At 47.6% G+C, this 26,396-nt stretch overlaps 1 protein-coding gene across 5 annotated transcripts in view; it reads right to left on the bottom strand.

Annotated features, from left to right (window-relative positions):
• The window catches only part of TRIM9 (tripartite motif containing 9), a 74,729-nt gene that overhangs the window by 28,434 nt on the left and 19,899 nt on the right, over positions 1-26,396 (bottom strand). For all 5 annotated transcript variants that reach the window (XM_071426073.1, XM_071426072.1, XM_071426071.1 and 2 more), the window contains exons 2-3: positions 4,915-5,010; positions 3,295-3,417 (exon numbers count right to left, since the gene is read on the bottom strand). In XM_071426073.1, the coding sequence (XP_071282174.1) occupies positions 3,295-3,417; positions 4,915-5,010 (219 nt within the window). The remainder of the gene's footprint in view (positions 1-3,294; positions 3,418-4,914; positions 5,011-26,396) is intronic.

Genomic DNA, 26,396 nt, shown 5'->3' on the forward strand with positions numbered 1-26,396 from the left:
TTTTAAAGCCCAGGTTCTCAGCCTTGAGTCCAGCCATGGTGGGAGGCTGCAGAAGGGCAGGGAGATGTCCCTTCCCAGCTGGTGTCCTCACAGACCTCCCCCTGATCTGCAGAAATTAATTAGTGCTGGCCCAGAGTCAGGCCTGGATCTGTGCCTGCCTCCATGGAATGTGTGTCAGGGCAAAGCAGGGCAGCCCCAAAGCCAAACCCATCCCAAATCCAGGCTGGATTCCCCCACAGAATGTGTGTCAGGGCAGCCCCAAAGCCAAACCCACCCCAAAAAAACCAGGCTGGATTCCCCCATGGAATGTGTGTCAGGGCAAAGAACAGCCCCAAAGCCAAACCCACCCCAAATCCAGGCTGGATTCCCCCATGGAATGTGTGTCAGGGCAAAGCAGGGCAGCCCCAAAGCCAAACCAACCCCAAATCCAGGCTGGATTCCTCCATGGAATGTGTGTCAGGGCAAAGAACAGCCCCAAAGCCAAACCCCTCCCAAATCCTGGTGCCAGCCACATGGGGATGGGAACTGGGGCTGGGAACGTGTCCTGAGAGGTGCCTGTGGCCCTGTGCCAGGGCTCTGTGCCCTGTGCTTCTCCTCCTCCCTCCATCCCACGGTGCCAGGATGGCCAAAATCCCACTGGGCAGGAGCAGCAGCCTGGGGAGACCCCAGGACAGGAGCCAGGACATGGTGGCTCCGTCCCAGCTGGGACCTGGAAGGGCTCCCTGGCACTGCCAAGGCTCACTGGCCATGCCAAGGCTCCCTGGCACTGCCAAGGCTCACTGGGCACTCATATCCCAGGGGGGAGATGCTCCAGGACAAGACAGTGAGAAAGGGACACCCAGGAGAGGCCTCCTGTGGGAAAGGTCCCATCCCAAGTGGCCAAAGTGTCCTGTGCTGATGGGAACACTGGCCAGGACAGACCCCACAGCCCTGCAGGACTCTCCCTGCTCACAGCTCCACCAAAGCACAGCCCAGGAGGTGACCTCCTGCTTCCCTGCAGATGGAAATGGGCCCTGGGTCACCTCAGAGTGAGTGAAAATCACTGCAGCTTCACCCACTCCAGGGGCAAGTTTAATGAGCCATGAGGAAGGAATTCCTGGCTGGGAGGGTGGTGAGGCCCTGGCACAGGGTGCCCAGAGCAGCTGGGGCTGCCCCTGGATCCCTGGCAGTGCCCAAGGCCAGGCTGGACATTGGGTTTGGAGCAGCCTGGGACAGTGGGAGGTGTCCCTGCCATGGCAGGGGTGGCACTGGATGGGATTTAAGGTCCCTTCCAACCCAAACCATTCCATGATTCTGATTCTACCTGGATGAGGCTCAGGTGCCACATCTGCCAGGGCAGCAGAGAGCCCTTCCTGCCCTCCCCACAGCACGTGGAGCTGAGGAGCTCCAGGGCTAATTTGGGAGTCCAGTCACAAACCCAGGGGCTGTTTCTTGTTTTAAGGACCAGGCCTGGCCAATGACAAAGCCCAGCTGATAATGAGGGTGGATGGGGGTGGGATGGAGCTCCATGGACAGGAGTAAGCAGTGGGGTGGACATCCATGGAGAGAACAAGCAGTGGGATGGAGATCCATGGATGGGAACAAGCAGTGGAATGCAGATCCATGGACAGAACAAACAGTGGGATGGAGATCCATGGATGGGAACAAGCAGTGGAATGCAGATCCATGGACAGAACAAACAGTGGGATGCAGATCCATGAAGAGAACAAGCAGTGGGATGCAGATCCATGGACAGGACAGGACAGGACAAGCAGTGGGATGCAGATCCATGGACAGAAACAAGCAGTGGGGTGGACATCCATGGATGGAACAAGCAGTGGGATGCAGATCCATGGACAGAACAGGACAAGCAGTGGGATGCAGATCCATGGACAGAAACAAGCAGTGGGGTGGACATCCATGGATGGAACAAGCAGTGGGATGCAGATCCATGGACAGGACAGGACAAGCAGTGGGATGCAGATCCATGGACAGGAGCAAGCAGTGGGATGCAGATCCATGGATGGAACAAGCAGTGGGATGCAGATCCATGGATGGAACAAGCAGTGGGATGCAGATCCATGGACAGAAACAAGCAGTGGGGTGGACATCCATGGATGGAACAAGCAGTGGGATGCAGATCCATGGACAGGACAGGACAAGCAGTGGGATGCAGATCCATGGACAGGAGCAAGCAGTGGGATGCAGATCCATGGATGGAACAAGCAGTGGGATGCAGATCCATGGATGGAACAAGCAGTGGGATGCAGATCCATTCCCTCAGCCAAAGGCCTCTGTGGGTTGTGCTGAGCAGGGAAATTGCTTTGTGCTGCCTGGCTTTGTGAGAGTTTAATTAAGCATGCCCTGAAGGGGATGAGGGACAGGGAGCCCACCAGGCACTGGGGGTCCCTCTGTGCTGTGGCTGTTGGGGCTGTGCTTTGTTGCTGGCAATGAGCACTGATGGTCCCACAAAGCTGCCATTGTCCCTGTCCCCGTGGAAATGTCCTCGTGCTGCCCATGGTCTGCATGCAGAGAGGACTGGTGGCCTTCACCCTGGTTTTAGGCAGCTCCAGGAACCCCTCTGGCAGCCTCCTGGGTGGCCCAAAGCAAGGCCAAGAGACACAGAAGGCAGAACACTGAAATGACCTTGGAAGAGGAATCCTAAATGTGGGTGTGACATCCCTCAGCTGGACTCCATCACTGATGGCCAGGGTACAACCCCCCTGTCCAACAATTCTGGGCATGGCTGCACCTGTTCCACTGCTCCCAGGTGAGATCTGGTCCTTTGCTTCCCTTCCCAGCCCCACATCAGCTGGAAAGATGTGGTGTGGTGGGAATGACACAAACCAGGAGCCCCTTCCCACAGCTCCCACTGAGCTGCACCTCTGCTCCCCAACACCACAAACCTCAGTGCCACCACCACCCCGAGGCCATGACAGCAGAGAAATCAGAGCCAGTCCTGCTCCTGGTGACAACTCATGACACCAAGTGGCTCAGGACTTCAGCAGAAGTTACAAGCAGATCCTGCAGGAACATTCCAGAAGCTTGGAAGCAACATGTGAGATGAACAAAGTAATTTTCCATGCTGTACACGTGGTTCTGCTGACCTAAGGACTAGAAATGAACCCAACAACTCGGTGGGAACCACCTGGAGGAAGCAGCACTTTGTCAGGGACGTGCTGTGAGCGGGCTGGGCACCTGCAGCAAGATGGAATTCACGTGGAAAAGGAGCGACCTCCCCAAAAAACAGCATCCCAGTCCTCATCCCCACCCAGTGCCAGGCCTGCAGGGAGCTCTCTGGCCACCCAGGCTCACCTTCAGCTTGTGCTCGTGCTCCTTGTTGACCCGGGACAGCAGCTGGGCTTTCCTCCTGTTGAGGGCATCGATGAGGGCGTCGCACTGCGCCACCAGGCAGGCCTCGAACTCCACGCTGTTCTCCTGTGGGGCAAGAGGGAGTCACTGCCCAGGGAACAAACCCAGGCCAGCTGCAAAACTGGGTTTTCCTTTTAAATGGAGCCACAGGGGTCGTTTTTGCACATGCAGCTGCATCACTGCCAGCCATGAATCCACAGTGCTGGATGTGGGATCTGCAGGGCCTGGGAGGGTGGAAAATGTGGAGGTGGGGATGGCTTGAGAAGGCTGAGCTAGGACAGAGGATGGATGGAGCTAAAGAATAAAGCAGGGATTTATTCAAAGGATCTCCTCAATAGATCCACTTTGGGCAGGTGGGAATTCATAACAGAACACATGGAGATAAAGTGGGAATTTCCAAAATTGTGAGAGCTGGGTGAAATCCCATCAAGGACACAGCAGGAGCATCAGCCTCCCTCCCTCCCTGGGAAAGCACTTCCAGCCTTGCTCAGACAAGGATTGAAGTCACAGACATTTGAGGGCATGACTGAAATGCTTTCTCATGTTGGGACATCTGAGATGATAAACTGGGAGAGCCCTTGATGTGCAAACAATGCTGGATTAACGAGGTGCTGGGTGAGCCTGGTGCTGTCCCTTGGCTTGGTGACAGATGCCACCATTCCCTGGGTGGCACAGCACTCATTCTTTGGCAGGGTACAATGTTATCATGGAGATTTGTACTAAGTGAAAGAATTTACTCATTTTGTAGAAAAGGGGGGAACGAGACATGGGGTTAGACATTAACGTGGGGTAGAAATCAATTTGGGATTTAGATGAGGTGTGCTGGTTTCACTTGTTTAGTCTATGGCTTGCTCACATTGGTGCCTTGTGCAGGCTGCCCTAGAGCAGAGGCTGGATGGAGTTGCAGAATAAAGCAGGGATTGATTCAAAGCATCTCCTCCATGCATCCACCTTGGGCAGCACCAGAGCCCAGCCAGGCCTGCACCCAAGATGAACCAAAATGGCCCCAAAATGCACGGCCGGGCACGGGGTCTCTCCCTGGGATCAGTTCTGCTCCATTTGCACCTTGCAGTTCATTGTCCCATTCCAGCTTTAGCCCCTGCAGTCCCACCCTGCTTGTTTTTCTCTCTCCAGCCCACGGGGTTTGTGCTCTTGGGGCTGAGGTTTGGATCATTTGTCCTTGGTGCCCAGCTGGAGCAGGAATTGTTTTGTCTCCCTGCTCTGTGCACAGAGCTCAGAACTGCACAGCATCAGAACCATCCCCTGAAATGAAGCCCAGACCCACTAAAGCAGCACAGAATGTGAAAAATAGAAAAGCTCAAACCTGAGGCATCAGTGGCAGGTGAGGATCAGGTTTGGATCCACCCTTGGCAGAGATGGGAAGGGCTCAGGACTCTGCTGTTACCTCCACAATCAGCAGTTTTGGGGAGGGTTCAGGGGGGCAATATGGAAAATGAAGTTCCTTTGGGAGAGCACCCACCCAACCCAGCTTGGGAAGAGGGATGGGGATGGCTCATCCTGGTGGGAAGGGGCAGTTCCTCAGCCTCAGTTCCGACTCAGTACCTGGATTTGCTGCACCATGTTGCGGAGCTGGACCAGGAATTCCTTTGCCTCCTTGGCTCTGTCTGACAATCCATTCAGGGCCTGGGAGAGCTGGCTCTGCAGGGAAAACAAAGAGCAAGGTCATTTCCACGTCCAGGACTCATCCATTCCCCAATACAAGCACAATTGACTCCACTGAGGTCCCTCTCAAGCACTCTAAGTCATGGAACTAACAGGCAGAAACAGAGCTTGTAACAATCAGGAAAATCCATGGAAACAAGGGAAAAACAAGGGAAAACCAAAAGCAACATGCACAACTTGAGTTATCCTCACAGACCCTGCCCTGCTAACAGGCAAGCTGTGGAAATGTGGGCAGATTCTCCCACCACACCCAGATCAGAGCTCCTGCAATGCAGCTGATGGACTGGACACCCACAAGATGTAAGAGACCACATGAAAATTTCATTTGATCTGGAATGGGCCCATCATGGTTTTCAACAGAGAGATAGGATTGTGTGGGATTTGGGCTGGGGATGGGCTGCAGCCCAGCACTGCCTCCAGCATCCCACCAAGGTGTGCCTGAGTGCAAGGAGAGAAAAAGGAGGGTGAACCAGCACACCCTGGCTTTGGGAAGCAGATATTCAGGGCGAAGATTGGGGGAAATGGATTTCTAGAAAATTCTTAAAGCTTGACAGAAAGTTTATATCGTGTGTATCTGTATGTAAACTTTGAGATAAGAAATGTTGATTTAGAAATGTTATGGAATAGGATGGGGATTGTTGAGAGAGAAATGGAACTAGAAATAAGTTTTAAAGGGTGGGTTTGTAAATAAGATTAGGTATTTTGGAGAAATAGAATTACGAAAGATGTATTGTAGTGGGACCCATGAGGGGTAATTTTAGATAATTGGCTTTAAGGCATTTACAGCATGGTGTGACAAAAGCTGATAGGCCAAGAAACACTTGGAGTGCATTGTAATTAGGAAATAGTTGTCTTGTGATTGTGATGGTGTGAATTATAGCATCTGTATTGCCCCACCCTTCACATGAGACTGAAAATGGAATAAAAGTTTTAAAACACCTCTCAGTTTCCCCATCTCTAGGTCAGAAAAAACCATTATCCAACAGAAGGTAAAAGGTTTTCCTGCAAAATAATGACTGCTCCTTCTCCCTTTGGAGTGGGAACACTCCCACAGCCCTGGCCCTGAGCAACAGAATGTGGTAATAACAATCATTATGTTCATCAAATGCTTTTTCTTTTTCATTTCCATGGCTCTTTCTGAACACTCACTCAGGAATCTTCCCAATCTCCCCCTTCTGCCATCACAGCAGTGTGTGGATTATCTCAAGAGCTGCCCAAATCACCCTCAGCAATTTTCCTCTGGGAGACATTTTGCCTCTTTTGTGGGCTGCAAATCGGCTGCAGACACCCCGTGGGTTTTGGGGGGTGATGTTTCTTTGAGGCAGACACAGAAAGGTGCTGGGATGGTGGCTGATGTGCCCAAATCTCCAAAAATCTGCTGTGCCCATCCTTCCAGGGATCAGGGTGTGGGCACTGGGCTGGCACCCCTTCCCAGCAGTGCTGTGCCCCCCTGGATGCCAGTGTGGGAGATGGGAAGGGAGATGGGAAAAATGTCACATTCACATTTTCTGGAAAAATCCCTTTGCCCAGGATTTTTCTCCTGGGAAGCTGAGAAGCCTCAGGGAAAAAGGAAAACAATATTATTTTATTTGCTTCTCTTGTGTTTTGCTGCTTTGGAATGTGGTTGGAGATTGTTTATCCAACAGGTGATTGTTTCATTGGTTTCATGTGAATTGTTTTGACTTAATGAGCAATCAAGGTCAAACTGTGTGGAGGTTCTAGAAAGAGTCATGAGTTTTCATTATTATCTTTTTAGCCTTCTTAAGCATGCTTATAATATAATATAATATAATATAATATAATATAATATAATATAATATAATATAATATAATATAATATAATATAATATAATATAATATGTCTATATATAATAAATAAATATTCAATACATTTATAGAAATAGTTTATATTTATATAAATATATTTACATATAATAATACAAATATTTTAATACATACAGTATCTTAAAATAATGAATGAGCCTTCTGAGAACATGGAGTCAGATTCATCATTCCTTCCTGCCATGGGGCACCCCACAAATACAACAGAGAAGGGCTCTGCTCTTTCTGGGTTGAAATCAAGAGTAAAACCCAGCTCTGCTACTGAGGAGAGCCGTGGCAACCCTTTAATGGCCCAGAAATAATGGCCCAGAAAATGACCTCGCTGCTGCTTCCCTGGGAGGCTTTAATCTCACCCGAGTGCTTCCTGCATTTCCTTTGTAATTTATCCTTAGGATGTGGAGCTAATCAGGGAATGCATCTCTAATAGAAATGGGATTGCTAACTCAGCTCAGCAGTTCCCCCATCCCTCCTCCCTCCCCAGGCAAGGTCAGGGCCCTGCTGCAGGGACAACCCAGCCCTGCCTCTTGCAGAGCCTCCATCACCTTGCTCAGCAATCCTGGGTTTGGGGAGATGCCCCAAGCCCAGCAAGGTGTTTTGCTGTGTTGCTGCAGGGCTCAGCTCCCTGATAACACAGGCAATTAATTGAAAAAATCAGCAGGGGTTGGTTGTGTTTACAAGCTCCTCATTAAAATTGCAGCATGTTGGGTTTGGTTTTTTTTTTCCCTTTAATGTCTTTAAAAGGTTTTTTTTTTTTTTTCCCATTAACATGAATTTCATAAAGGGTATCTTTAGATCATAATTCTTTGAGGCTTTCCTGATGGGAAAGCTTTTTAAAAGTGGGCTTAAAATTTCCTAGGAGCTCTGTGGTGCCTGTGTGTTTGTCCATGGAGGTTCCTTCACCCCAGGCACCCCCAGCCTTGCACACAGCAGGTCCCCTGGCGCAGCAAGCTTGGAGCCCCCACAAAAAGATGCTCCAGGAGCTCAGAGCATCCCTGCCTGTGGGCTCACTGCACCCCAGTCTCAGCTCAGCCCTTCCCTCTGCTCCAGGGCAAGTGAGGGAAGAGCATTATCTACTCTGAAAAGTGTAATTTTTCCAGAATTTTCAGGACAGTTCCTAAACATGGGTGGGCACAGGCTGCTCACAGCACCCAGGAGCTCCAAGGTTTGGCTTTTCACCAGCAGGAGCTTCATTCCCATCTCCAGATGGGTCTCCCAGAGTGGAGCCATTCCCCCTTGTCCTGTCACTTCATCCCTTGTCCTAAGTCTCTGTCTGTCACTGTCATATTGTCTGAAAAATCCCTTCACCGGGATTTCTTCTCCTGGGAAGCTGAGAAGCCTCAGAAAAGAATGAAAACAAGAATTATCTGATTTGCTTCTCCTGTGTTTGCTGCTAATGGAACGTGGTTTGGAGATTGTGATCATTGTTTGATTGGTTTCATGGGAATTTTTTTTTATTTATTGAGCAATCACCATCAGCTGTGTTGGACTCTGAAGAGTCAGTCACTCCTTTTTATTATTCATTCTTGTTAAGCTTTCTTTCTGTATTCTTCTCTTTCTTTAATATAATATACAAAATTAATTATATAAAATTAAATAATATAAAATAATTTTAAAATAATATATCATATAAAATTAAATATAATAATAAAATATATAATATATAATTAAATATATTAAAATTTAACATAATATATATTATATATTATAAATATAATATATAATTATTAATATATTATAGAAATATATTTCTATAATATAATATACATTATATAATGTAATGTATCATAAAATAATAAATCAGCCTTCTGAGAACTTGGAGTCAGATTCCTCATCCCTCACCTTGTCCGGGGGACCTCACAAACTCAACACCTCTGCAGCTCTCCCGAAGCTCCTTTAGGCACTTTATTCCTCCACAAGAGGAATATTGTGTGATATATTCAAATAACTGTGAATATTTCTGGCAACCTGGGGTGCTGCACTTTGCATCTCCATGTGACAACAAAATCGTTGTGGCTTTTTGGGGTCAGGAACCCTGCTCTGGGGACACCATCCATGGGGTTACCCAGGGGGCTGGAGTGGAGCTGAGCCCTACCCTCAACCAGCACAGGCAGGGAAATTAATGAGTGTGAAATGAAGAAAAATCCCATTTCCCGCTGCCATAAAATCAAGGGAATTAATTCTTTGTGGAAAGCTGCCCTCTTTTCTCAATGCTCTCAGTCCAAGGCAGTAAGAAGAGACCTCTGTGATTCACATCAGCATTAATGGGAGCTAAGCATTTAAATCTTTCTGTCCCCAGAGCACTTAGGAGAGAATCTGTCCTCTTTTTGTGCTCACTGATAGCTCCATAAGCCTCCTCCTTCCCAGGCAGGCTGACAAAGGCATTTCTGTCACTCTCTGGTTCTCCCTTGTCCCAGCACAGGGATGGGAGCAGCCGGTGCAGAAGGCTGAGGGTTGCATTCACATTCCCTGGAAAAATCCCTCTGCCCAGGATTGTACTCCTGGGAAGCTGAGAAGCCTCAGAGAAAAAGGAAAACAATTCTGATCTCATTTGCTTCTCCTGTGTTGTGCTCATGTGGAATGTGTTTGGAGATTGTTTACCCACAGGTGATTGTTTCATTGGATTCTGCTGGGAGTTGTTTTCACTCTTTGGCCAATCAGGGCCAAGCTGTGTTGAGACTCTGCAAAGAGTCATGAGTTTTTATTATTATCTTTTTAGAACTCAGTAAGTATCCTTTCTGTATTCTTTAGTATAGTATTCCTTAATAATATAATATAATATAATATAATATAATATAATATAATCTTTAATATATAATATATAAATTTATTACTATTTAATATATTATAATATTCTTTAATATAATATAAATACAATAATATTTAATATAAATGATAATATTCTTTAATATAATTATTATAAAGTAATAAATGAGCCTTCTGAGAACATGGAGTCAGATTCATCGTTCCTACCTTCATCAGGACATTTCTCTACAAATACAATAGCTGAGGGCTCAGGAGAGCTGAGCAGGCTCCAAGAAACAGAGAAAAGCACCATCATTTGAATGCTGCATTGGCAGAAGTGCTCTGGTTTTCCTCCTCTACAACCCAGCTGCCAGTGGTGGAGCTCATGCACACTGACTTGGAGGTGAGGAGGTGACACGTTCACATTTTCTAAAAAATTCCTTCACCCAGGATTTTTATTCTGGGAAGCTGAGAAGCCTCAGGGAAAAAGGAAAACAAATTCTTATCTCATTTGCTTCTCCTGTGTTGTGCTCATGTGGAATGTGTTTGGAGATTGTTTACCCACAGGTGATTGTTTCATTGGATTCTGCTGGGAGTTGTTTTCACTTAATGACCAATCAGGGCCAAGCTGTGTTGGGGCTCTGGAAAGAGTCAGGAGTTTTCATTATTATATTTTTAGCATTGTGTAAGTATCCTTTCTGTATTCTTTAGTATACTATAGTTTAGTATTCTTTAATATAATATAGTATTACAAAGTAATAAATGAGCCTTCTGAGAACAGGGAGTCAGATTCATCATTCCTGCCTGCCATGAGGGATCCTGCAGATACAACAGGAGGGAGCTGGGCTGGTTATTTTTGGAGGCCCTGGGTGCTGGATGGGTGTGACAGCTCCATCTGGACCAGCCTCACTTCACTGGTATTGGACACCAGCAGGGCTGAGGAACTCGGTCCCATTTCAAACCCAGCTTGTTTGCAGGCTCTGGCACCAGGCAGGACCATAAAATCCCAGATTTGTTAAAGCTGGAAAAGCTCTCTGAGATTGTGGAGTCCCAATGTTCCCCAGCACTGCCAAGGCCACCACTGCTCCGTGTCCCCAAGTGCCACATCCATGTGGCTTTTAAATCCCTCCAGGGATGGGGACTCCACCACTGCCTTGGGAAGCTTTTTCCGTGCCTAACCACCCTTTCCATGAAGAAATTTTCCCAAATATCCAACCTGAACCTGCCCTGGAGCAACCTGAGATGGTTTCCCCTTGTCCTGTCCCTGTTCCCTGGAGCAGAGCCCGACCCCCCCGGCTGTGCCCTCCTGGCAGGAGCTGTGCAGAGCCACAAGGGCCCCTGAGCCTCCTTTGCTCCAGGCTGAGCCCCTGCCCAGCTCCCTCAGCCTCTCCTGGGGTTCCAGACCCTTCCCTTGAGGGGCCCAGAGCTGTCCCCAGGGCTGGAGGTGCCTCAGCAGTGCCAGCACAGGGGACAGGCACTGCCCTGCTCCTCTGGCCACACTGTGTCTGGTACAAGCCAGGTGCCCTTGGCCTTCTTGCCCACCTGGGCTCATGTTCAGCTGCTGTCACCAACACCAAACTCAGCAAAACTCACCCCAAAAGAGCTCCTGGCATCACAGCAAGAGCCCAGGACCTGCCCTGACACCCCAAGAAGCTCCTGCCTCTTCTCTCCTTCCAGCCAAGTCATCTCCCAGCCAGCTCCTCCTCTAGAAGCACAAGAGGAGAGGAACACTGTTGCTATAATATTTAATGAAAAATCCTTTTGCTAGGATCTTTCCTCCTGAGAAGCTGAGAGGCCTCAGAAATGAAATGTAAACAATAATTATCTGCTGCTGTGGAATGCAACAGGGGCATCTTTGATTGGTCTCATGTGGTTGTTTTTAATTAATGGCCAATCACAGTCCAGCTGTCTTGGACTCTTTGGTCAGTCACAAGATTTTATTATCATTCCATTCCTTCCTTTCCTTGCAAGCCTTCTGATGAAATCCTTTCTTATTCTTTTAGTAAATTTTAATATATAACTTTCTTTTAATATAATATATATCATAAAATCATAAACTTCTGAAACATGGAGTCAAGATTCTCATCTCTTCCCTCATTGAACACCGCCACAGAACTCCATGGCAGGGCAGGAGCTGTTCCCAGCTGTTCTCCTGCCCTCCAAAGGATCAGGAGCTGTCACAGATGCTGGAGCTGAACTCATGTGAGTCTTACTTTAAATTAAGGCACAGGACCTGCAGCCTTTGTGTCTTGAGGCCAGCTCCCTGTACGTGATGGCTGCCTAATTAAAATGGGATGTTTAATTAAAACTCGCATTCAGTCAGGAAGTTGCTGAAGCTAAACTGCTGCTAATTGGCTTTTGGCCCCAGTGCCTGACTTCTGGATTCAAGGCTGCCTCTGGAAAGAAACAAGAGCTGCAGCCTGGGCAGAGCCTGCCCCTTGAGACTTGAGGGGTCAGACACTGCCATGTCCTGGGATCCTGCAGGGGCCTGGCCTTGGGCACTGCCAGGGATCCAGGGGCGGTCACAGCTGCTCTGGAATTCCATCCCAGCCCTTCACCACTGTTGCCTTGTTGGTTTTTTTAAGCCTTCTGATGTTTACATTATTATAACCAACTTTTTTACACCCTTTATGTAAGTAACTATTTTGCATTCTTTTATAGAAGAAGAGAAAATTGATAGACTCTTGGTTTGTCCAGTGTCATTGGAGAGGTAGCACTGTCATCCTCCAATCCACTGTCACTTTTAGAAATCTATAAATGTTAGAGTCAAAAATTAAACTTCCCCCTTTTTTACCTTAGAGCGTTGCGTGTCTGTGCCATTTTATTTCGTGTCCTATAACGACACCACCCTCCCAGCCAGGAATTCCCAGTTCACAAAATCCCATCCATCCCTGTCCTCTGGCAGTGGGAGCCATTCCCTGGGTCCTGTCCCTCCAGCCCTTGTCCCCAGTCCCTCTCTAGCTCAAGGTTGGATGGGGCTTGCAGCAACCTGGACTAGGTGGAAGTTTATTGGATTTGTGTGGTGCCCCAATGAAGGCAGGAATGATGAATCTGACTCCATGTTCTCAGAAGGCTCATTTATTATTTTATAATACTATATTACATTAAAGAATACTATATTATACTAAAGAATACAGAAAGTATACAGACAGAAGGCTAAAAAGATAATAATGAAAACTTGTGACTCTTTCCAGAGCCCTAACACAGCTTGGCACTGATTGGCCAAAGAGTCAAAACAATTCACATGAAACCAATGAAACAATCACCTGTGGGTAATCAATCTCCAAACATATTCCAAAGCAGCAAAACACAGGAGAATCAAATGAGATAATTGTTGTTTTCCTTTTCTCTGAGGCTTCTCAGCTTCCCAGGAGAAAAATCCTGGCCAAAAGGATTTTTCCAGAGAATGCGAATGCCACAGAAGTGGGATGGAATGAGGTGGTCCTGAACATCCTATCCAACCCAAACCACTCCTTGATGCTGTGATTTTGCAATCTCAGCTGCAAATATCTGTCACTGAGCCAAAGCAGGTGACAGGAACAGGGTCTGAATTGTCCCACTCCCAAAGCTCCACCACTGGTGCTGAGCATTTGACACATCCCCAGCTCAGGTTTCCCTGGTTTTCCACAAGAAGATGTGATCCCAGTGTGGCAGTCATATTTTCTGAAAAATCCCTTTTGCCCAGGATTTTTCTCCTGGGAAGCTGAGAAGCCTCAGGGAAAAAGGAAAACAATAATTGTCTGTTTTGCTTCTCCTGTGTTTTGCTGCTTTGGAATGTGGTTGGAGATTGTTTACCCACAGGTGATTGTTTCATTGGTTTCATGTGAATTGTTTTGATTTGATAACCAATCAGTGCCAAGCTGTGTTGAGACTCTGGAGTCAGGAGTTTTCATTATGATCTTTTTAGCCTTCTGTAAGTATCCTTTCTGTATCCTTCAGTATAGTTTGGTTTAGCATTCTTTAATATAATATAGCATCATAAAATAACAAATTAGCCTTCTGAGAACATGGAGTCAGATTCATCATTCCTTCCTGCCAAGGGCCACCCCACAAATACAATATCCCAGCCTGCCAGAAAGCTGCAAATCAAACAACAACTCAAGGAAGAGCCTACAATTGTCATGAGAAAGACACACAGACAGAGGCAGGTTTGTGAGCACAAGCTTGAGTACAAACTGTAGGAGAAAAAGGAATTTTTAGGCATGGATCCCACTCCCTTGCTGCCTTCCACAGGGGCCTTGGTTCTCCTCCTTCACTGCAGCTCCCCCAGGGAATCTGGGGTGTGCAGGAGGGAGATGAAATGTAAATCCTCAGGTGGAACAAGGCCCTGGAGCAGCTCCATAAAGCCTTGGAAAAAGCTTCAAACTGAGGTGCTAGAAGTGAGAATGGATTTATAGTTTAAAGTTTAAAAGAAGAAAGTTTAGAGTTTAAGATATAAAAATAAAAGTAGTTCCAGAAGTAGACAAGGAGTTTAGAATGCAGCACTGTGGGTTTGTGTGCCATAACAGGGTTGGCTAAGGAAGCTCACACTGTAGCAGGGGTCCATAAGGTGAAATATTTAAGGATTGGGTGAAAAACATAAATATCCTTGTTGGTGGTGTTTTATTGGTGAATAAATCCTTAAAAGGAGTCTTGGGACCTTCTGAACCATGCAGTGAAGATGTGAGCCCAACTTAACCTTCCTGCCTATGAAGAAAGATAAATAAATTGTAAAAATTTATTAAAAATAAATAGAATTCTTTCCAAAATTCCTCCCACCTGAGGGTGGCCTGAGCTGCCTGTGGGGTGGTGCTGGCAGAGCTGGAGCCCCAGCCCCGTGTGCTGTCCCTGGGCTGCACAGATAACCCTGGCCTGGCTTTGTTCAGGCCAACACAGGGGCACTGTGTTCCCTCAGCAGGCACAACTGATTCAAAAGCTCCAGCAAATAAAACAAGGATAGATTCTTTTCAAGCATGACCTTACTGCAAGCCTTTCACTGCCTCCCATGTGGGGTCCCCTGGCCCTGGGCAGGCTTGGTGCTCTGCCTGCTCCCAGGCCATGCTGGGTTTAGGGCTTTATTCAGCCTGGTGACAGTGACAATCCTGCAGCAGTGGCAGTGTCTGCCATCCATCTGTACCTGCCTAGGCCAGCTGGCAGCCAAGAGGCCCTCACCCCACACCCTGACCAGCCCCCAGGTTTGGGGGGTCATCCCTGAAAGGAGACTTTTAATCTTTTAAAAATTATTTGGTGGCCAAGCCCTGCACTGGGGACACTGCTGGAAGCAGGAGGGTAAAACCCAGCAATTCTTCTCTTGGCATGGATTCTGAGGCACAAAACAGTTATGTCAGAGCTGTGAAAGAACAAATCTGGGCTGCAGCCCTCCTGCCAGGAGCCATGTGGGTGAGGGCCTGGCTGGAATCCCTGGGATGCTCAGGGACAGGTCACGCGCTGCTGAAATGGAACAGCAAAAGTGTTTAAAGTGTTTTGTTCCTGCTGTGAATCCTTGTGCTCACTTGGACCTGCCATCCCCTGGCTCCCAGGCCAGGCCAGCTGCTGCCCTGCAGCCTGCAGTGATTCCTCAGCAGGATCTGGGAGAAAAAAAAAAAAACCCAAATTCCAGCATCCCTGCTCTCTGATCCCCTTTCTTTGAGGGGCAAACCAGGTGTCACATTCACATTCCCTGGAAAAACCCCTTCACCCAGGAATTTCTCCTGGGAAACTGAGAAGCCTCAGAGAAAAAGGAAAACAATCCTTATCTCATTTGCTTCTCCTGTGTTTTGCTGCTTTGGAATGTGTTTGGAGATTGTTTACCCACAGGTGATTGTTCCATTGGATTCTGCTGGGAGTTGTTTTGACTCTTTGGCCAATCAGGGCCAAGCTGTGTTGAGACTCTGGAAAGAGTCACAAGTTTTCATTATTATCTTTTTAGCCTTCTGTCTGTATCTTTTCTGTATTCTTTAGTATAGTTTAGTTTAGTATCCTTTAATATAATATAGTACCATAAAATAATAAATTATCCTTCTGAGAACATGGAGTCAGATTCATCATTCCTTCTTCCCTACCACAGGGATCCCCACAAATACAATAACCAGTCATGCAAAACCCTCAGGTGGGGTTGGGCTCCTTCCCCAGGCAGCACTGACACAACCAAAGGACACAGCCTCAAGCTGTGGTTGATATTTTGGTTGATATAACAGGTTGAGATAATAGGTTGGATATTAGGAAGAAGTTTTTCACAGAAAAAGTGACAAAGTTCTGGAATGTTCTGCCCAGGGAGGTGGTGGAGTCCCCATCCCTGGGTGTGTTTAACAAAGCCTGGATGTGGCACTGGGGGCCAGGGTTGAGCTGAGCTGTTGGGGTTGGGTTGGACCCGATGATCTTGAAGGTCTCTCCCAACCCAGTGATTCTGTGAATTCCCCAGCAGAAAACACAAACCCAGGTGGCCTGTGAGACACCAGCCTTCCAAACCCATGGAGACACCAGGTGAGGTTACCAGATTCCATCAGAGCTGCAGTGACCCTCCCCACCTCAAGCACTGCAGTGGGATCAGCCTCATTTTAGCTCATCCCCTGGAAAAGGGCTGCTCTAGGAGGATTCCTTGATGAATCCTAGAATCATTAAAAGGTTGGAAGAGACCTCCAAGATCATCAAGTCCAACTTCCAGGTTGGCTGAAGCTGAGCAAGGCCAGTTTTGCCTCAGGGACACTCAGTGTGGATCGCTGATGTGACTTTCTTGGCTGTCCTTGGTATTTGGGCTGAACAAATACCAGAGTTATGGGATGTCCTGGGCTGCTCCTGGCTGTGAGGATGGATTAAAGATTCTCTGTCCTTGCTTTGATACAGGATCCAGTCTTTGCTTTGATTTTTGGGGAGAAGTAATGTAAGCACCTCGCTACAGCCCTTTGATTTTGTCCAATTAATTCCTGGCTTGCTTCATTAATGATCAACAGAAAATGATCTTAGCTTTTCCCTGCCAGCACCTGACAGGGGTCCCTTTGAAAGCACAGGCAGAACTGCAGGATCTGTTACAGGGATGCTGAGAAAAACTCAACCAGGAGCTGCTGCTCTCCCACAGGCACAGAGAGGGGAAACGAGGTAAGGACACAAAGTAAAAACTCCAAATATGCACTTGTTGAGTGAGCTGGTGATGAGGTTCACTCTCCATGTTCTAGGTTGTGTCCCTGAGAGGAGGTGCTGCAGCCCTGCACAGACATCAGGGTGCAGAATCAGGACAATTCCAAATCCATGTTGAGTCTGGCTTTTTTGGGGAGCTGAGCCCTGGCAAGAAGAGCCCCAACTTTGCTAAGGGCTGGTCCTTGTGTCCTGGGATCCTGCAGGAGCCTGGCCTTGGGCACTGCAGGGATCCAGGGGCAGCCACAGCTTCTCTGAGAATCCCATCCCAGCCCCTCCCCACCCTCCCAGCCAGGAATTCCCAATTCCCAATCTCCCACCCATCCCTGCCCTCTGGCACTGGCAGCCATTCCCTGGCTCCTGTCCCTCCATCCCTTGTCCCCAGTCCCTCTCCAGCTCTCCTGGAGCCCCTTCAGGCCCTGCCAGGGGCTCTGAGCTCTCCCTGGAGCCTTCTCCTCTCCAGGTGAGCACCCCCAGCTCTCCCAGCCTGGCTCCAGCCCTTGGAGCAGCTCTGTGGCCTCCCCTGGATTTGCTCCAGCAGCTCCAGGTCCTTCTGATCCAGTTTCCTTTTGTTCAGCCCTCTCCACTGCCCCTTATTTAATTCCAAACCTCCTGCAGAGGCAAATCCCTCTCTTCTGTGCCTTGGGATGGCCCCGGAGATGACAGATGGGGATTTTTTTGTGGGAGCCACTCCGCTACATGACTACAGACACACTGGTAGCAACTGGGATATACTGGGGTGACTGTAACCACACTGGGAAGAACTGGGACCATGCTGGGCAGAACTGGGAGTGATTGGGATGATGCTGGGAGGGACTGGGATCATATGGAGAGTGACTGGGACAATGGAAGGGGCAACTGGGTTCTACTGGGATCATACTGGGAGTGTCCGTAACCATACTGGGGTGACTGGAACCACACTGGGAACAGCTGGCCCCATGCTGGGGTAGACTGGGGTCACAATGAGGGTGACTGGAATCATGATGGGATTGACTGGGAGCAACTGGGATTTGACTGCAAGTGACTGGAATCACACTGGGAGTCTACAATCATACTGGGATTATAGTGGGTGTGAATGGATCCTGACTGGGGGTTACTGAGAGCTACTGGGCCCATGTTGGGAGGAAATTGTGGACCTAGGGTGACCTAGAGGGAGATGTGATCTCTGCACCTCAGAGGGCAGCGCTGGGGGAACCAATGGAACACCTGGAGCTGACCCTGGAGCTCAGGACAGCACAGCTGAGTCTTTAATACCCATTCCCTTCTGTCTGCTGCCCCGTGGTGAGGGGAATCCAGGGCTCTGAGGCTTAGGAGTGAAGGGAAAATGCCACAAGGAGCAGGGATCAGCTGTGGGGGGATTAGCTGCTAAGCAGCCTGCTCAGGAAATGCAGCTCTGGCTCCATTAAGGGCCTTTCTCTCTAATTAAGGCTCTGAAATGAATTTGTTGCTTCTTAAGAACAACAGGAATGCTCTTTCCGTGGCTGCCTGAGATGGGGGAGATCTTCCTTGAGGAGCCAGCTCCTTCTGGCCTCCTCCAGAAGCTGAACTCTGCTTCCTGAGGCTGCTCACAACTGCATCCATTGCCTTGATTACCTGGCACTAATGAGCAATATTACTCCTGGTATTTGCTGGGCACTGACTTCCTCAACAGAGGATTCACACAGAGAGGAGGTTTAGATGGGATATTTGGAAGGAATTCCTCCCTCTGAGGGTGGGGAGGCGCTGGAATAGAATTTCCAGAGCAGCTGTGGCTGCCCCTGGTTCCCTGGCAGTGCCCAAAGCCAGGCTGGACAGGGCTTGGAGCATCTGGGACAGTGGGAGATGTCCCTGCCACAGGCAGAGGGTTGGAATGGGATGGGCTTGAAGATCCCTTCCAACCCAAACCATTCTGTGTTTCCAGCTATGAATTCCCACCAGTTTTAGAACTAAGAGACAAAAACAACAACAACAAAAAACCCCCAACCAAACAAAAAAAAAAAAAAAAAAAAAACAACCCAAAACCCCAAAAATATTTAGGGACAGAGCAGCCTCTGTCCATGACAAACACCAAAGCAGACTTTCACAGGATGCTCAGGAACACTGAGCCATGGTCCAGCACCTCAGCTCTTCCCAAGGAGTCCCACAACATGAAAAGTAGGATGTGAAGCACTGATGGTGTCATAGCCATCCTTAATTATATCCTGGAGGCAGCAAACTCCTCTCTCTTCCTCAGCAACCTGCTGTCATCTCCCTAAAAAACCACTGCTCCACTTGACCTCCCTTCTGCTTCAGGCCTGAGGGTTTGAGCTCATCCAGAAGGAAATGAGCTCCTCAGGGATTGCTGTGAAATGCTCTTATTTATGCAGGACAAATTAGCACCAGGGGAATGACTGCCAGAGAAGGTCAAGGAGCTTTCAACCACTTCCAAATTAAACCAATTTTAACCTAAACCACTCCCAGCCTAAACCACTCCCAGCCTAAACCACATCCAGCCTAAACCACTCCCAACCTGAACCAATTCTAACCCAAACCACTTCTTCCAACCTAAACCACTTCCACCAAAACCAATTCCAACCAAAAGCCACGTCCAGCCTAAACTACTCCCAATGCAAACTGTGGTGGTGTTCACAGGGGTCCCAGGATGAGGGAAGAGATGAGAATCTTGACTCCATGTTTCAGAAGGCTGATTTATTATTTTATGATATATATTATATTAAAACTGTACTAAAAGAATAGAAGAAAGGATTTCATCAGAAGGCTTGCAAGGAATAGAAAGGAATGAAATGATAATAAAATCTTGTGATTGACCAGAGAGTCCGGGACAGCTGGACTGTGATTGGCCATTAATTAAAAACAATCACATGAGACCAATCAAAGATGCCCCTGTTGCATTCCACAGCAGCAGATAATTATTGTTTGCATTTTGTTTCTGAGGCCTCTCAGCCTCTCAGGAGAACAGATCCTAGCAAAAGGATTTTTCATAAAAGATGTCTGTGACACCCAAACCACTTCCAAACTAAACCAATTCTAACCCAAACCACATCTAACCTAAACCACATCCAAACAAACCACTCCCAACCCAAACCACTTCCAGCCTAAATAACTTCTGAAATAAACCACTTCCAACCCAAACCACTTCTTCCAACCCAAACCACTTCCACCAAAACCTATTCCAACCAGAAACCACTTCCAAACTAAACCACTCCCAACCTAAACCATTCCCAATCCAAACCACTTCCAAACTAAACCAATTCCAACCCAAACCACGTCCAACCTAAACCACATCCAAACTAAACTACTCCCAACCCAAACCACTTCCAGCCTAAATCACTTCTGAAATAAACCACTTCCAACCCAAACCACTTCTTTCAACCCAAACCACTTCTTCCAACCCAAACCACTCTCAACCTAAACCAATTCCAACCTAAACCAATTCTTCCAACCTAAACCATTCCCAACCCAAATCAATTCTTCCAACCTAAACTATTCCCAATCTAAACCACTTCCAACCCAAAACACTTCCAACCTAAACCACTTGCAATCTAACCCACTTCCAACCCAAACCATTTTTTCCAACCTAAACCACTCCCTACCCAAACCACTCCCAAACCAGGTCAGTGCTGGGGAAAGGGTTGGTTCCTGCTGTGTTTGAAGGACACAAATCACTGCTGCATCTTTTTACTCCAAAAAGTCTGGAGGACGTTGCTGTGAGTGGTGAGGGAAGTCCCAGCAGGCAAACACTCTCTCCTCAGACACAGCTCTTCTCCATGGAGGATGAAGAAAACATGAAGCAAAGACTTGGGTTATGATCTCATGGGTCAAGAGCTGCGTCCTGTACAGGATAAAGGTGCTGTGCACAAAGCAAGGCCATGAAGCTGTCAGGGGATTGGCACAGCCAGGTTTTGGGATAGAATTAGCACAGGAACACACAGATGTGGTCACCAGTGCCTGTGAGCACCAAGCAGCTTCTCCTCCATCTCCATCCAGGCAGTGTTTGTGGTCCAGGCACTGCCCAGTACCCAGGAATGTGCACCCTGCAGATCTGGTGCTTCCTGCCTTAAAATTCCGCTCCATCTGCTCCAATCCCACTCCAGTGGCTACTCACACTTCAGCTCTCCCATCCCATTATTGCATTAAGTCTTGAAATCTGATTACATTAAATTTAAACCTGATTAAGTGCATAAACAATGATTTTTTTTCCCCAGTCCTGGCCCTAACCCAGGGCTGAGAGCCCTGTGGGGCAATTCCTCTTCCTGCAGGGAGTGTCCTGACCATTCTTTTGTCTTGTCCTACAGCTTTAATTACCATCTGGGCACTGGAATCAGGCTCAGCCATAAACAGCCTTGACAGCTCGCCAGCATCTTGACTTTGCTTTGACATTTAATTCCTTAGAAATGCAAATTGTATTGGATTCTCCAGTTGTGAGCAATCACTGAGACAAGAAGGGGAAGGAACACATCCCCTGGCTGTGAGTGGCTGGGTGGTGGCCATGAAGGCTGGGAGAGCTGGGGGTATCCAGGCTGGAGAGGGCTCCAGGGAAACCTCAGAGCCCCCTCCAGGGCCTGAAGGGTCTCCAAAAGAGCTGGAGAGGGACTGGGGACAAGGGATGGAGGGACAGGACAAGGTAGAATGGATTTCAGCTGAAAGAAGAGAGATTTATGTTCGATACATGGAAGAAATTTTCCCCTGGGAGGGTGGGGAAGCCCTGGCAGAGGGTGCCCAGATCCCTGGAAGGGTCCAGGACCAGGCTGGACAGGGCTTGGAGCCACCTGGGATAGTGGAAGGTGTCCCTGACCTCCAAACACACAGCAAGCCCCTCCCTCTGCTCATCTGACACATTTTTAGGAGCATGTGGGTTCTCTTAAAACATCATTTTTGGTGTTTCACTCAACATTGCTCCTGGCTAGTGCTTTAAAGCTCTGGTGCTCCATGGTGAGTGCCTGAGGAGCACCAAAGTGACACCTTAAACCTCCTGAGATGTTCTGGGTGACCTGTTGGGAAGGATGAAAGTTTGACAAGAAAGTCTCACAGATATGTGTGCCTAGCAGAAGAATTTTTGAATGTAAAATCTGAAGAAGGAATAGAGATAGAAGCAAGTTTTGATATAGAAGAAAAGAATTGCCGAGCCAGTCTCACTGGATAACCAAGGAGGCAGAGGGTCTGTTAGTTAGAAGGGGTTTTTATGACTTACAGCAAAGGATAAACCCACCCCAAACAAGAAGATGTTTTTACTAAGCAGAAAAATAACACAAGCAAACAAGCTTGCTGATGTTGCAAGTAGAAAAACGGTCTCAGAATTTTCCACTGCAAAAAAACTGAAAAGCAACTTTTAGCTTAAACTGTAATGTACTAACTTTTAGTGATTGGAGAACAGTGACATGAATATGGTAATTACAGTAGTTATGATGGGCTATAAATAAAAGTTAAAGGATAGATTGGTTCTACTGTATTATAACCTAAACTAAGGGTCTCCAGGCCTGCCTGCAGCTGGAGCTGACAGCTGTGGGCACAGCTCTGTCACCCACGGCCCTGGGCTGCTGTGACACCTTGGATGGAATAAATAAACTGCATTTGGGAGAGCCCCTGGAGTCCCACGTCCCTCATTCAGGCTCTTACAGTGGCGCCCAACGTGGGGTGCCATTAGTAAGAGCCTGAAGGAGGGATGCAGGACTGCAGGCCTGCCTGCAGCTGGAGCTGACAGCTGTGGGCACAGGCTCTGTCACTCACAACCCTGGACTGCTGTGACACTTTGGATACAATAAACTGCATTTTGGAGAGCCCCTGCAGTCCCATGTCCCTCATTCAGGCTCTTAGTGGCGCCCAACGTGGGGTGCCATTAGTAAGAGCCTGAATGAGGGATGCAGGACTGCAGGCTTGTCTGCGACTGGAGCTGACAGCTGTGGGCACAGGCTCTGCCACTCACAACCCTGGCCTGCTGTAATGTCTTAGATGTAATAAACTGCATTTTGAAGAGCTGCCTAAAATCCCACATCTCTCATTCAAACTCTTGCTGTAACCAGGATGCCCAGAGCCAACAGCAAAATACATTTAAGGGACCTGAGCATCCCCAGCAGCATCCCTGAGCTCCCCCTCACATCTCCAGGAACCAGCAGCTCTGCCCACCTGACTCACAGCCACTGCAGCATCTCTGCTCTGCTCGTCAGCTAATTATCACCAATTTGATGCTGCTTTTAATCACATTGCTGGATTCACACAGCAGCAGGGAGGAGGAGGCAAATATGGATCACCTGGTCTTTCTGCTGCATTTCTTCCCCTTCCAACAGGATGGGAAACGCTCCCTGGAGAGCATCACCTTGGATCTGTGCTTTCAGCAAGGACAAATGCAGTCTGGAAGATTCCAGGCAGCCGGAAAGATGTGGAGATCTCAGCAGCAGAGCTGACAGGACACAGAGAATGGCTCCCACTGCCAGAGGGCAGGGATGGGTGGGACATTGGGAATTGGGAATTCCTGGCTGAGATAGAATTCCCAGAGCAGCTGTGGCTGCCCCTGGATCCCTGGCAGTGCCCAAGGCCAGGCTGGACACTGGGTTTTTGAGCAGCCTGGGATGGTGGGAGGTGTCCCTGCCATGGCTGGGGTGGGAATGGATGGGTTCTGAGGTCCTTTCCAACCCAAATCACTCTGGAAAACTCTCCTTCAATTACTGCTGCTGCTTCTGGGCAGAAGGTTGAGCTCTGAGGTCCCTCCTAATGTGAAGTTTTTTATGACTAAAGCTGTGTGACTGAAAAAAAAAAAAAAAGAGGTTTTTCCTGCCAGGAACATTTTTGCCTGAGCAGAGCTGCTCTCACCTTGTTACCCACTGTGGTTTCAGAGGGGACAAAGCTGAGCAGGACCACCCAGAGCCCTTGGGCTTCACAGAGTCCTGCTCTGCAAGAGACTGAAGGGAAGGTCCAAGGAGCAGATTTCACATTTCCTTTACAGCAGCTCTTCAGAAATCCTTCCCATCACCATGGATACTGGAGCACTGGGAATGCACCACTCACCACGGCTGGGTTGGGTGGATGCTGCCAGGAAAACACACCTAGGAAGCTCAGATCTCCCCTCAAATGCAGGAAACCACAGGAAAAACACAGTAATTCAGCTTTTCTTCTCTGTTAACTCCTTCCTCCAGGCACTGGGCTCTGAGCCCCTGCAGCTGGATGCCAGCATCCCAGGTTGGAAAGGGCTGGATTTGGGATTAATCCCAAAATGTGACAGCAACCAGATTGCAGATTTGGTGCTGCAGGTACCCAAAAAGGCAGCCTGGGTTACAGGGGCTCCAAAACGTGGAGAGAGCTGGATTTACAGAGATGGGAAAGCATCTCATTCCCAGACTGAGAATAAACAGAAATCCCACCTGAGACAGGGAGCAGACTGGGCACAGGAGGAATTTCACAACCTTTTCCTCCCCTGGAATGGCCACAGGAAAACAAACTCAAGTTCTCTTTGGAAATCCCACTCCCTCAAGCTCAGCAGATGTTTGGAAGTGGCCCCTTGGGAACCCAAACTGAGATTCCCAAGGAAAATAAAGCCCAGAGAGAGGCTCTGAGTGAGAAAAGCACTGAAGGCAGCAGGAGACTGGGAATGTGTTGGATTATTCCCTGTTCTGACCCACAGATGGGGTAACTGAGAGGTGTTTAAAAACTTTTATTCCATTTTCAGTCTCATGTGAAGGCTGAGATAATACAGATGTTATAATTTATGTTATTACTATCAGAAACCAACTATTTCCCAATTATAATACACTATAAGCATTTCTTGGCCCATAAGCTTTAGCTACACTATGTTGTAAACGCTTTAAAGTTAATTATCTAAAATTACTTTTCCTAAGTGCTACTACAATACATCTTTCATAATTCTATTTCTCCAAAATATATAATCTTTTTTTTTAAAACCACCTTTTCAAACTTATTTCTAATTCAATTTCTCTCAACAATGTCTATCCTATTCCGTATCATTTCTAAGTTACCACGTCTTATCGCAAAATTTACATACAAATACATACTATATAAACCTTCTATCAAACTTTTAAAATTTTCTACAAATCTATTTCCTACATTAATGGTGTAGGGAAAGGAGGATGAGAGGCAGGGGAACCACTGCACTGGGTGGATTATGAGGAGGTTGTAGATCCATTAATAAAAAAGGAAGAAGAATAAATCAATAACCCTTGGAAGAGCTGAGATAATGACTGCCTTTAAAAAAATTAATCTTTAATAAGAGGGGATGTCTGGCTAATTAGGAAGTAATGAATAACTTGTCAGTGTTTCTACAGAGGAGTGAGGGGGTTCCATCCCCACAACTGGAGGGAATCTGAACCACTGGAGCAGAGAAATCCATCCTGGTGTCACCAGGGAAGCCAGTGCTGGGCTCACTGAATCATTCATGAGCATTTATGGAGAAGTGAAGAACCCAGGAAATACCAGGGGATGGGAGCAGGGGGATGATTCACATTTACCTCAGTAATAGGTGTGGGTTTTTTTTAGGAGAAAGTGCTTTCAAGAAAAAAAAGAAAGAAAAACCAGGCTAAGGAGGAAAGAAGCCACAGATACAGGTCTAAGACAACAGGGTGCTTGTGAAAAATGCGTATTTTATGATTGGCTTTTTGCAAATATTCAAATGAATATTATATGTGTTATGTTAGAAAGTGATGCTGTGTTAATTCTCTTAAGTAGTGTGTTAAATATAGTTTTAGGTTATATCATAATATTAAAATAGAAACTATGCTATGTAGGATACTTTTTTTAAAGAAAGGACTCGCAGTGAGACAGCAGCCACAGGACACCTGAATCTTTCAGAGAAAGAGAATTTATTGCTCCATTATCAGGAGAAATGAACTTCTTCCTGCCTGCTCAGGATTGGAGACACTGTCAGGATTCAGAGGAAGAAGCTGACACTGCCTAGACAGAATCCTGTGTTTGAATGGAATTTCTGCATCATGTGTGAGCTGTATGAATATGCAACAGGCTGTTGTTTTTAAGGGTTAATCCTCTGTTAATGTGTGTCCTTTTTTGGGCTTATTTTGCCCAGAAAAGGCACCTGGATGTCTGTAACTCTTTGTTTTTATTGTCTCATATTGTCCTAATCCAAATTGTCCAAATTATTATTACTCTTATTATATTGCTATTTTTATAACCATTTCATTATTATTAAACTTCTAAAATTTGAAAACCAAGTGATTGGCATTTTTCACAGTGCTGAGGATGCCAAGGCCACCACTGCTCCATGTCCCCAAGTGCCACATCCACGTGGCTTTGAAATCCCTCCAGGGATGGGGACTCCAGCACTGCCCTGGGCAGCTGTGCTGTGACTGAACAGCCCTTTTTGGGTAAAAATTTCTCCTATTATCCAGCCTAAACCTCTCCTGGTGCATTTGGAGGCTGTTTCCTCTTGTCCCTTGTGTGGGATGTCCACTGCACAGGAGGATTAGCCCAGTGAGCCTGAGCTCATTAGCCCTGATTTTAATTAGCTCCCAGGTGGTCAGGCTGCGTGTCCCTGCCATGACCCACTGCAGTGACACTCCAGAGGCACAGGACAAGCCTGGGTTTGTCCCATGGGTGCCCTTTGTCCTGTCTGTCCCCCCAGCCCTTGTGCCTTCACCTCCAGCCTGGGAGCGCTGGCACTGCCAGGAGGCTCTGCTGGCTCCTCACGGGGACAGAGGGTCCGCACACAAATGTCACAGAGAACCAGG

This window comes from Agelaius tricolor, unplaced genomic scaffold (genome assembly GCF_023055355.1).
Source record: "Agelaius tricolor isolate 1412-34295 unplaced genomic scaffold, bAgeTri1.0.p SCAF_5, whole genome shotgun sequence".
Lineage (NCBI taxonomy): Eukaryota > Metazoa > Chordata > Aves > Passeriformes > Icteridae > Agelaius > Agelaius tricolor.